Source organism: Trichechus manatus, unplaced genomic scaffold, assembly GCF_000243295.1.
Source record: "Trichechus manatus latirostris isolate Lorelei unplaced genomic scaffold, TriManLat1.0 scaffold00199, whole genome shotgun sequence".
NCBI lineage: Eukaryota > Metazoa > Chordata > Mammalia > Sirenia > Trichechidae > Trichechus > Trichechus manatus.
In genome coordinates this window covers 624,225-636,642 of record NW_004444135.1, presented here as the reverse complement: position 1 = coordinate 636,642, position 12,418 = coordinate 624,225, and the positions used below count along the sequence as shown (strand labels likewise).

Below are 12,418 nucleotides of genomic sequence, written 5' to 3'. Positions count from 1 at the left end.
ACTTGTAGCAGTGTTTAGACTAGAACATAGCTAGGTAATGTTTGTTTGTTTCCTAGTTCTTATTTGTGTTGTCTAATTAATTGCTTTTAAGATTTGTATCATGTCCCATCAGTGGGCTGGCCATGTCCTTTTTGGCAACTAAACTGGCAAGGGAGATGTATATTTTTAAAAGTACATTAAAAAAAGGAAACTGGCATGGGGGGAAGGGCCTTTATAAATCCTTGACATCCTCTGCCATAGCTGTTCCTAGGTCCCACATAGCTGTGTACCCTAGAACTATGGCAGCAGACTCAGAAACATTAGTTGTTAATTACTGCTGTGTTCTTAAAGTGTACTTTGCTGGTCCTTAGAATCTGGAAGTGGAGAGAACTAACATTCATTTCCTTTTACAGGCCTGGCATGATGGCAAGGTTCTTTCTAATTTCTTAACAACTCTCTTGAGAGAGATGGCAGATATCCCTGAGTTATCTGTAAGGAGCCTAATGCTTAAAAAGAAATCAAGTAACTTCCCCTCATGTCACATAACTAGTAAGTGAATTAGAAAAGAATGTAGAACCAGGTTTGTTTATTTCCTAAAAACGAGAATGAAGGCATAAGTGGCATTCATAGTTTAAGAAGCCAGACAATTGTGATGATGTCCTCACTAAGGTCAGTACTAAACAATTGCTAATTAATGTTCTCATTTAAAAAAATTTTCCCTAATATTGACACCTATAGGGCTACAGAGTTATAGAAGAGAAACTTCCAGTTACCGGAACAGAAGAAGAAAAAGTTAGATTTGAAAGGCAAAAAGCCTGGTGCTGCTCAACATTGCCAGAACCTGCTATCTGTGGAATCAGTCGTATATGGGTATTCAGCATGATGCGGCGGAAGAAAATTGCTTCTCGCATGATTGAATGCCTAAGGTAACTTAAATGTAATTCTTCAAGTTATTTTCAGTACATTAGGATTTAAACAAAGTTTAAGTAGAAAGATTGACATTTTATTAATCTTAAGTGTAAACAAAAACCAAACTCATTGCTATCAAGTCAGTTCCAACTCAGCAACCCTATAGGACAGAGTAGAACTGCCCCATTAGATTTCAAAGGAGAGCAGCTGGTGGATTCAAACTGTTGACCTTTTTTTTTTCGGTTAGCAGCCGTAGCTCTTAACCACTGCACCACCAGGTAAAGCCTTTATTAATTATATATTTTGCATAAGATTGTCACTGTATTAGATCTGTGCTTTTTTATGTGAACTTAATCTAAGGAGGAAGAAAGTGCTATAGGTTAAATATTATTAAAACATTTTGACTTACTTGTGACCATGATATTAGGCCAAAATAAATGTACTTATTTTAAGATGTGTTTGATATTGGAGAATTTTAAACATAGCAAAAGAAATGTGGAAAGTTTCTTAGGAGTTCAGCTTTTAGGGAAATTTATGTTAATTATAAAATATTGTTTGTAAATTATCTAAGTCTCTTAGATTCTTCCTGCTTTTATCTCTTGATTGTTTATCAAAGGTATAAAAGGGAGGCTCAGATAAGTTTTATATTTTTTGTTATTTTATAAAGCATTTTTGTTGAAGGAAGAACTTAAAATTGATCATTCACGTGAAGTTTTTAGGTCTATCAGTTGATTTTATTTATTATTAGAATCCCTATTATTATTTGTGGGTATGGCTTTCGAAATAATCCATCATTGTAAGTGAGATTCTAAGGCTCTAAGGCTCTTATGACCTTAACGTGGATCTGGTCTGTCCCCCTCATTTTATTAATGAGTAATGATCTGGAAGGGCTGAGCACTAACCACTCTTTTCATGACAGGGGAGGCATGTTTTTAGCTCCTTCAGAACTAAGCCTAGAGAATGCATCTGAGTAAATAATAATTCTAAAGGAGGATATTGCTTCTCCTTTAAATCTTATAAACTTAGGTCTTGAAACAACAATAAGGTGGTTCTAGTTTATTAAGAAAAAAATACAGCCAGTATAGTAGTTGTAGTGTTCTATGTGTTAATGAAATTGCCACCATAAACCTCCTGTTGAAATACTTTTTTCATTTATTGTTCCTTCTTACGTGATTCTTCCTATTAGTGCCCAGCATTCCTTCTTAAGATTACAGTATGAAAATTCTTCTAATAGGCCATATCCTGGATAAATGTTTTATTTATTAACAACTTCTTCATTGTAACGACTTCTTCATTGCAAATACCTTTTTTCAACAACATAAATGGCAACTATAACACCTGGACCTTGCCAGATGGAATACACAGGAATTGAAGTGACGACATCTGTGGAAAGAGACTGTAGAAAATCTCAATATCATCAGTGAGAACAAGGCCAGGGGCCGACTGTGGAATGCTCATATGCAAGTTCAAGTTGAAGCTGAAGAAAATTAGAATGAGTCCACGAGAACCGAAGTACAACCTTGAGTGTATCTCGCCTGAATTTAGAGACCATCTCAAGAACAGATTCAACGCATTGAACGCTAATGAACGAAGGAAGACCAGGCGAGTTGTGGAATGACATCAAGGACATTATACATTAAGAAAGCAAGAAGTCATTAAAAAGGTCGTAAAGAAAGAAAATACCAAAATGGATGTCAGAAGAGACTCTGAAACTTGCTGTTGAATGTTGAGTAGCTAAAGTTAATGGAAGAAATGATGAAGTAAAAGAACTGAACAGAAGATTTGAGAGGGTGGCTCGAGAAGACAAAATATTATAATGAAATTTGCAAAGACCTGGAGTTAGAAAACCAAAAGGGAAGAACACAGTTGCATTTTTCAAGCTGAAGAACTGAAGGAAAAATTCAAGCCTCGATTTGCAATATTGAAGGATTCTGCTGGGAAGCTATTAAGTGATGCAGGAAGCATCAAAAGAAAATGGAAGGAATACAGAGAGTCACTATACCAAAAAGAACTGGTCGATGTTCGACCATTTCAGGAGGTAGCATATGATCAGGAACCGATGGTACTGAAGGAAGAGGTTCAAGCTGCACTGAAAGCATTGGTGAAAAACAGGGCTTCAGGAATTGATGGAATACCAGTTGAGATGTTTGAACAAATGTATGCAGAGCTGGAAGTGCTCACCCATCTATGCTAAGAAATTTGGAAGACAGCTACCTGACCAACTGACTGGAAGAGATCCATATTTATGCCTATTCCAACTAAAGGCGATTCAACTGAATGTGGAAATTGTCGAACAATATCATTAATATCACACACAAGTAAAACATGCTGAAGATTATTCACAAGTGGCTGCAGCAGTACATCGAATAGGGAACTGCCAGAAGTTCAAGCCAGATTCAGAAAAGAACGAGGGATATCATTGTTGATGTCAGATAGATCCCGGCTGAAAGCAGAGAATACCAGAAATATATTTACCTGTGTTTTATTGACTGTGTAAAGGCATCTGAGTTGTGAATCATAACAAATTATGGATAACATTGCAAAGAATGTGAATTCCAGAACACTTAGTTGTGCTCATGAGAACCAATATGTAGATCAAGAGGCAGTCGTTCGAACAGAACAAGTGGATACTGCATGGTTTAAAGTCAGGAAAAGTGTGCGTCAGGGTTGTGTCCTTTCACCATACTTATTCAATCTGTGTATGTTGAGCAGATAATCTGAGAAGCTGAACTATATGAAGAAGAACAGGGCATCAGGATTGGAGGAAGACCCATTAACAATCTGTGTTATGCAGATGACACAACCTTGCTTGTTGAAAGTGAAGATGAATTGAAGTACTTACTGATGAATATCAAAGACTACAACCTTCAGGATGGATTACACCTCAACATAAAGAAAACAAAAATCCTCACAACTGGACCAATAAGCAACATCATGATAAGCGGGGAAAAGATTGAAGTTGTCAAGGATTTCATTTTACTTGGATCCACAATCAACACCCATGGAAGCAGCAGTCAAGAAATCAAACAACGCATTGCACTGGGCAAATCTGCTAAAAATCATTTTGAGGAACTGCCAAATTCTTTACCCAAACCAGCTGCACCATTTTACATTCTTCCTAGCTATGTATCTCTTCATCTTCCCCAACTCGTTATTGTCTTTTTATTTTAGCCATCCTAGTGGAGGCAGTTCTACTCTGTCCTATAGGGTTGCTATTAGTAGGAATCAACTCCATAGCAGTGGGTTTTGTTTTTGTTTGGGTTAGTGAGTGTGAACTGGTATCTGTGATTTTTTTATTTTTTATTTTTTTATTGTACTTTAGATGAAGGTTTACAAAACAGTTTCTCATTACACAGTCAGTGCACATATTGTTTTATGACATTGGTTAAGAATCCCACAACGTGTCAACACTCTCCCTTCTCGACCTTGAGGACCTTTTTTTTTTGGTGAAAATATACATAGCCAAAGTTATATCATTTCAAAAGTTTCTTCTACGTGTACAATTCACTGACATCGATTACATTCTTCAGCTGTGCTGCTATTCTCACTATTCTTTTCCAAATTATTCCATCACCATTATCTTCAACTCACTGTCCCCTAGGCTTCCCATCAAACCTTTTGAGTTGCTGTTGTCAATTTGATCTCACATAGATAATTCTTTTTTTTTTTTTTAACCTTAGATGAAGGTTTGCAGAATAGTTTCTCATTAAACAGTTAGTACACATATTGTCCTATGACTATGGGTAGCAACCCCATGACATGTCAACACTGTCCCTTCTCAACCTTGGGTTCCCTATCACCAGCTTTCTTGTTCCCTCCTGCCTACTAGTCCTTGTCCCTGTGCCTCATTAGTCCTGTTTTGTTTTGTGAGGCTGTCCAGTCCCTGGCTGGACAGTGAACTTCAGGAGGGGGTTCATCACTGAGCTAAAAGGGTGTCCGGGGGCCATACTCTCGGGGTTTCTCCAGTCTATCAGGCCAGTAAATCTGGGTGTTTTTTTGTGAGTTAGAATTCTGTTCTACATCCTCTTCCAGCTCTGTTCAGGACCCTCTATTTTGATCCTGGTCAGAGCAGTCATTGGTGGTAGCCGGGCACCATCTAGCTGTACTGGACTCAGTCTGGTGGAGGCCGTGGTAACTGTGGTCCATTAGTCCTTTGGACTAATCTTTTCCTTGTGTCTTGTTCTCTTCGTTCTCCCTTGCTCCTGAAGGGGTGAGACTAGTGGAGTATTTTAGATGGCTGCTCACAGGCTTTTAAGACCCCAGATGCTACTCAGCAAGGTAGAATGTAGAACATTGTCTTTATAAACTGTGTTACGCCAATTGAGCTAGTTGTTACCCCGAGACCGTGGTCCCCATAGCCCTCCACCGAGCAGTTGAGTCCCTCAGGGAGTTGGGAAGTGTCTATGGAGCTTCCATGACCTTTCCTTGTACAAGTTGTGCTGGCTTTCCCAGTAATGTGGACTGTCTTACTCTTCACCAAAGTTACCACTTATCTGTTTAGTTCTCCCCCATCCCTCCCATCCCTCATAACCAACAAAGATTGTTTCTTTTTGTGTGTAAACTTTTACATGAGTTATAAAGGTCTCATACAGTATTTGTCCTTTTGTGATTGACTTATTTCAGTCAGCATAATGTCCTCCAGTTTCATCCATGTTATGAGATGCTTCACACATTCATCATTGTTCCTTATCTTTGTATGAATACACCATTGTGTGTATGTACCATAGTTTGTTTATCCATTCATCTGTTGATGGGCATCTAGGTTGTTTCCATCTTTTTGCTGTTGTGAACAGCGCTTCAATGAATGTGGGTGTGCATATGTCTGTTCGTGTAATGGCTTTTATTTCTCTAGGATATATTCCTAGGAGTGGGATTCCATTTTGTAGTGCTTTTTTTTGTGGTGCTGATGTTTTCTTTGTTCCTGTTACTCTCCTGTGCTGAGTTCCTTTTGTTTGTGGATTTTTTTTTTTCATTTCTTTTGTTTTTGTAGATTTTGTTTTTTTTTCTTTTTTATTTTGATGAGTATGTTTGTTAACTTTCTTTGTGGTTACCTTGAAATTTACCCTTATCTTCCTGGATTTGTACCAGTCTCCTATTATTTGGTATCGCTTGACTTCCTCTCCATTAGAAGGTTCTATACCTACACCATTTATTCCCTCTTTCAGTGTTCGATGCTGTTGTAATTTACAGATTAGCCTCTCTGGTTCCCTTTTGTAATTGTTTTGGTTTTGCATAGTCCTTAAGAGTTCATTTCCTAGATTGGTATCTGGCTAGTATAATCCTGTGTCCTATAGTCAGCCTGTGGTCTGATATTGTTTGTTCTCAGATCGAAGGACTTCCTTTAATAAGTCTTGTAAGTTCGGTTTGGTTTTTACATAGTCTCTTAATTTCTGTTTATCTGGAAATGACCTAATTTCACCATCATATTTGAATGAGAGTTTTGCAAGATATATTATTCTTGGCTGGCAGTTTTTTCTTTCAAGGTTTAATATATGTCATCCCATTGCCTTCTTGCCTGCATGGTTTCTGCCAAATAATCTGAGCTTAGTCTTATTGTTTCTCCTCTGTATGTGATTTTTTGTTTTTCTCAAGCTGCTCTCAGGATTCTTTGTTTGTCTTTGGTTTTAGCGAGTGTGATTATGATATGCCTTGGTGATTTTCCTTTGGGGTCTATCCTATATGGGGTTCATTGAGCTTCTTGGATGGTCAGCTTTTCATCTTTCATGATATTGGGGAAGTTTTCTGTCAGCAATTCTTCAATGATCCTGTGTTTTCCATTTTCTCCCCCAGTTCTGGAACTCTGATCACTCACAGAGTTTTGCTTTTGATTGTATCCCACATAATTCTCAGGGTTTCTTCATTCTTCTTCATTCTTTTTTCTGAGTTTTCCTCAGAGTTGTATCCAAGCGTTTGTCTTCGATTTTGCTGATCCTGTCTTCCATCGTTTCAAACCTGCTCCTCAGCCCTTCTATGACACTGCCCGTTTCTGAAATCTTATTGTTTATCTTTTGGATTTCTGTTTGTTGTTTTTATATGATTTCTAGTTGTGAATTTATTTTAACATTTTGTTCCTGTTTTATTTTCTTGAATTATTCCATTTTTTTGTTTGTATTTTCCATGAATTTGTCTGCCTTTTCCATTAATTTGTCTGTTTTTTTCCTCATTTTTGTCTGCTCTTTGCTTCAACTCTTGTATAATTCTGAATATTAGAGATGTGCATTCTCTATCAGTTAGGTCTGGTACTTTTTCTTCTACTGGAAAGTCATCTGGTGTTTTATTTTGGACGCCTACTGGAAGCATCCTCTCTTGTTTTTGTAAATGTTTTGATATTGTCTGCTGTCTTCGGGGCATTCAGTGGTTATTTTCCTCATTTATTGATCGTAGATTTGTTTGTTTTGTCCTGCTTTTTTATTTGGTTATGTCTGAGCAGGTGGGCTGTGCATTCTTTGTTGTTTACTCATCTGTGGGCATGATACTTTTCCCCTCCTTCTCCAATGGGCAGGGTCAGTCACTCAGGTATGGTACAGCAGGGCAGGTCCAGCTGAAGGGGTGTTGCTGGGATAGGTTTTTTGTGGCACGTACCAGGGCTGACAGTGCAGACCGGGAATCTGTGCAGGGCAGGTTCCAGTAGGCCGTGCCTGTGTTGCTTGGTAGTGTGATGTTCAGCACACGGTGCAGTTAGGAAGGAAGGAGGCGGTAGATTGTGATGTGTGGAGCTAAGACGGGTATGGGAAAGATGAGAGAGAGGAGAGAGGAACAGGAGCCAAAAACATACACACAAACAAAAAAGAGTGCTATGGGAGCTTGCTATTGGAGTGGAGAGATGAGAGACTGAGAAATGGAGAAAAACAAAAAAGAAAAAGGGTAAAAGGAAAATAATGAATAAATGGAGAAACTGGAAATGAAGACAAGGGAATAAAAGAGAGAAGAAAACTAAACAAAGAAACGAAAACAAACAAAAAAAACAAGAAAAAAGAAATGCCCCCAGGGATGTCCCTGTGCATCTGCGCAGAGTAAGGGACTAGCTTCCAAGCCACACGGTACTGCCTGGCTAGAAGGGGCTCCCAAGCTGAGAAAAGAAAACAAATCAAAACAGAACAAATCAGAGCAAACAAACAAAAAAGCCCCAGGGGTCCCACCAGCGTGGCTGCAAGGGCCGGGAAGCGGTTTCAGAGTCGAGCGGTGTTTCGCAGCCTTCCAGGAAGAAGCAAAGATGGCACACAGAGCCAGGTATTTGAGAGAAAGGAGGGGGAGGTGGTGAGAAGTAAGGAAGAAATCTAAAGAAGCGGAAAAAAGCAACACCAGCAGCCAACAAATGGCACTCAGGGAGCTGGCCAGTGCAGGCGGGTGGAATCCAAGTGGCACTGGGGGGAAGCTCATGCTTCCTGGCCAATAGACTGTGGCTGCAGGAAGCACAGGAGGCTAAATGGGGGTGAAGAAGGGTGGGAGGTGGGAAAGCCTATATCGTGGGTTACCGGTTGTTCTGTCTCCTGCTGGAAGCTCTGTGAAGCTGCTTTCTCGTACCTCCTGTTGCTGATCTCCAATATGAGTCCAAAATGGTGGATCTGTGCTACCGTAGCTAATAGGGGACCTCTGCATGTATCTCTCCTCGCGCTCTGTTCTCGGTCAGTTTCTTATTCCATTCGGTGCTTGGCTGAGTTCTTTATCTCTTCATTTGATGCTTAGGGTTTCCGGATTGACGTGTGACTCTGTTTGACTTAGGTTTTCTGATCTTTGCTGTGGAGGAACGGTGTGGTGCTTGTGACTGTAGGACCCTGTTGCCCGGAAGTCCCTGATTGTGATTTTGATTTGCATTTCCCTAATGACTAATGATGTTGAGTTATCTTTTCACATGCAAATTGGTTATTTGTGTATCTTCTTTAGAGAAATGTCTATTCAAATCCTTTGTCCATTTTTCATTTTGGGTTATTTTAGTTGTAATAGCTCTTTATATATTTTAGAGACATGTCCCTTATCAGATATATGATTTGCAAATACTTTCTCCCCTTCTTCAGGTTGTCTTTTTGTCTCCTTCATGGTGTCCCTTTGAAGCACAAACATTTTTAATTTTTAAAAAATTTTTTTTATTGTGCATTAGGTGAAAATTTATGAGCAAATTAGTTTCCCATTCGATAGTTTGTACATAAAGTGTTCATTCCCCACAATGTGCCAGCACTCCCCCATTTCTCTCCTAGGTTCCCCTTTTCCTTTCATCCCGTATTGCTAGCCCTTCCTGCCTTCTCATCTTTGCTTTTGGGAAAACGTTGCCATTTTTATCTTGTATAATTGAGTCTTCTGTGGAACGTTTTTAATTTTAATGAAGCCCAGTTTATTCTTTTGTACTTTTGGTGTCTAAGAACCTATTGCCTAATCCAAGGTCCTGAAGATGTATGCCTGTGTTTTCTTCTAAGAGTTTATAGATAGTTCTCAAAATTAGGGCTTTTATCCATTTTAAATTAATACATTTTTTTCTGTGATGTAAAGAAGAGGTCCAACTTCATTCTTTTGCATGTGGATATCCAGTTGTCCCATCACCATTTGTTGAAAATACTATTCATTATCCATTTAATTGTCTTGGCACTCTGGTCAAAAGTCAGTTGACCGTAAATGTGAGGGTTTATACCTAGGCTTTCAATTCTGTTCCATTGGTCTAGATGTCTATCCTTATGCCAGTACTGCACTGTCTTGAATATTGTAGCTTTATAGTTTGTTTTGAAGTCAGGAAGTGTGAGTTCTCTAACTTAGTTCTTTTTCAGGTTTCTTTTGGCTATTTGGTAGTGTCCCTTGTGTTTGGATATGAATTTTAGAATCAGCTTTTCAGTTACCACATAGAAGCCAGCTGTAAATTAGTTTGGAGAGTATTGCCATCTTAAACAGTATTAAATCTTCTGATCTGTAGATGTGGGATGTCTCTCCATTTAGTTAGGTCTTCTTTTCTTTCAACAATCTTTGTAGTTTTTAGTGTACAAGTCTTGCACTTTTTTGTTAAATATATTCCTAGGTATTTTTTATTTTTAATGCTGTTATAAGTAGAATTGTTGTAATTGTGATTTAATTCATTTTTGAATTATTTCTTTTGTTATAGAAACACAGTTGATTTTAGAATATTGATCTTGTGTCCTGCAACTTTGCTGTACTTGTTTATTAGCTCTAATAGTTTTTTGGGGGAATTCTGTGGTATTTTCTATACCATAAGATCATGTTATTTGCAGAAAGATGGTTTTACTTCTTCCTTTCAAAGCTAGGTGTTTTTTACTTCTTTTCCTTGCCTAAGCTTGTCTTATTTCTCATCTTAGGGGGAAGATATTCAGTCTTTCACCATTAACACTGATATTAGTTGATGCTCTTTATTAGGTAGAGAAAATTCTATTCCTAGTTGTTGAGTATTTTTATCCTGAAAAGATGTGGTGTAAATGCTTGTTTTTATTAAAAAAAATTTTACCTCAAAAATCAGTATTTTAGATGATTATTTTCAACAATTTTTAGAATGTACAGTATTACCTAAGAAGTCTTTCTAGTCAAATTGTATTTGATAGTTTTTTGTCATTTTAATAATTCGAAATAATAGTTTTCTTTTTCCACATTTTCCTCCCCCAACCCCCCCCCCTTTTTTTAATAGGAGTAACTTTATATATGGTTCATATTTGAGTAAAGAAGAAATTGCTTTCTCAGATCCTACTCCTGATGGGAAACTGTTTGCAACACAGTACTGTGGCACTGGTCAGTTTCTGGTATATAACTTTATTAATGGACAGAATAGCACCTAAAACAAATTCTTGCCTCCAGTATTAGAAGACATCTACTGAAGAGAATGGATTGGTTGCTGACCTTAACCAGGATCAAGGGCCATTTTTATTACAATGAACTCAGGACTGGCAACAACCATAAGGTTGTTCCATTTTCATAAAATTGGAAACAATGCAGTAATAGCTTAATTATTGTTTTGTTTTTTAAAGAAGATATTTTATTATCTTTTACAGAAGTTTATGATTGATGTATTTTATCTATAGTTATTTAGACATGTTTACATGCAGCAGATAATTGTTCATAGTGGACTGAAAACTAATGCAAGGACTATATGGTCTCAGTGATAAGTATATTTTGAAGTTCTTAATATGGAAATATACCAGTGTAGCTTGGTACTGTATTTTTTTATATTGATCTGCTGATACCAGTTATAGTTTTAAAGATTGTATTTTCACAGAGCAGAAACCAATGTTTTGAGTTTGTTATATAAGGAGGGTGCGATATTAATTTGTAAAAGACCCGAGGTATACTTTGAAAGAAACCCCACAGAAAAAGTAAGCTCCAAGTAAACAGGAAGATTTTAGAATATTGAGCCTTTCCCTCCATGTATCTCTTTCCTATCCTTAACGGCAGGTAGAAGTGGAAGGTGGTAAAGAGTTGAGACCTTCCTTCTTAGAGAGCTATAAATGACTAGTACGAGGAAAGGTACCCCCTTAAGTTCATTATTCTTTCATTCTGGTTCCACTTTTTTTAAAAAAATGGCAACTTGGTATACTTAGGCTGTTAACAAATCCCAAAGAGGTTTGTAAAAACCTATGGAATAGTTGCAAGGTAAACGTGGATTACTTGGTATCTGCTTTGTTGTCCCTTAGAAATAATGCACTGAGTATATGCCCTCATTACTGGACTTCATTTTGATACTTGTCTATCCTTCATAATGCCCTGTACTTTTAAAGGGTTTATATGTTGAAAAACTGCTGTGGCCTTTTATGATCTGTATATAATGTAGAATTAAGTAATAAAATACTTGATAGCTTTTTCTACGTGATAAATGTACTGAGATAATGGTGTGAAAAGTATGTTGTCATTTGTGCTTTTTCAAGGAGTTCCTTAGGTTTGATACCTTGAAATATGATTACAACACTGGTTTCTTGATAGTTTTCACCAGTTTGCCAAAGGATCACTATGCTGCAACTGCTCGACTGAACTTTATCTCCAACAGACAAAATTCTGTGATTGTTCTAGTAACATGATAGTTTTCTGGTCTTTCAAAGAAATAAAGGGCCACAGCTAGTATGGTTTAACTTAGATTATTTTTATGAGTTGAAATGATCATATCTCCATTAAAAACCAGTTAAAACAGGGCCATAAATTAAGATCAGTAGAAAATGTACATTTTATCCCCCTCTAGACTTGGTAACTGAGCAGAGGAGGATAATGGCAAAGAATCTAAGGTAATTGAGTAGATTAATTTACTGAGAAGTGAATACAGGAGAATTAATTTGGAAGGGCTGGGTGGGGAAGGATGAGCTCAGTGGTGGTCAAGATTTTAAGGTGCTGGCGGAATTTCCAGTGGGAGCTAGCCATCTGGTATATAGTTGGATATGTTGATCTAGTGTTCAAGAGAAGTTTGGACTGAGCAAATAAATATTATGTGTAGTTATTTGAAGGTTTAAAAGAGATCGCCCTGAGGTTTGTAAAATGGAATAGTTGTAAGAAACACAATCATTTAAGAATCTCAGAAAAGAGTAACTGAGATAGCATGGTGCAAAGTTAAGAGAAC

At 37.6% G+C, this 12,418-nt stretch overlaps 1 protein-coding gene across 5 annotated transcripts in view; it reads left to right on the top strand.

Annotated features, from left to right (window-relative positions):
• Nucleotides 1-12,418, top strand: part of ESCO1 (establishment of sister chromatid cohesion N-acetyltransferase 1) — a 112,860-nt gene extending 100,442 nt beyond the window's left edge. For 4 of the 5 annotated variants that reach the window (XM_023742048.1, XM_004387918.2, XM_023742047.1 and 1 more), the window contains 2 exons: nt 718-905; nt 10,508-12,418. In XM_023742048.1, the coding sequence (XP_023597816.1) occupies nt 718-905; nt 10,508-10,655 (336 nt within the window). In that variant the 3' untranslated portion in view covers nt 10,656-12,418. Of the gene's footprint in view, nt 1-717; nt 906-2,074; nt 2,262-10,507 lie in introns of those variants that run through there. The other variant, XM_023742050.1, reaches the window with a different exon arrangement.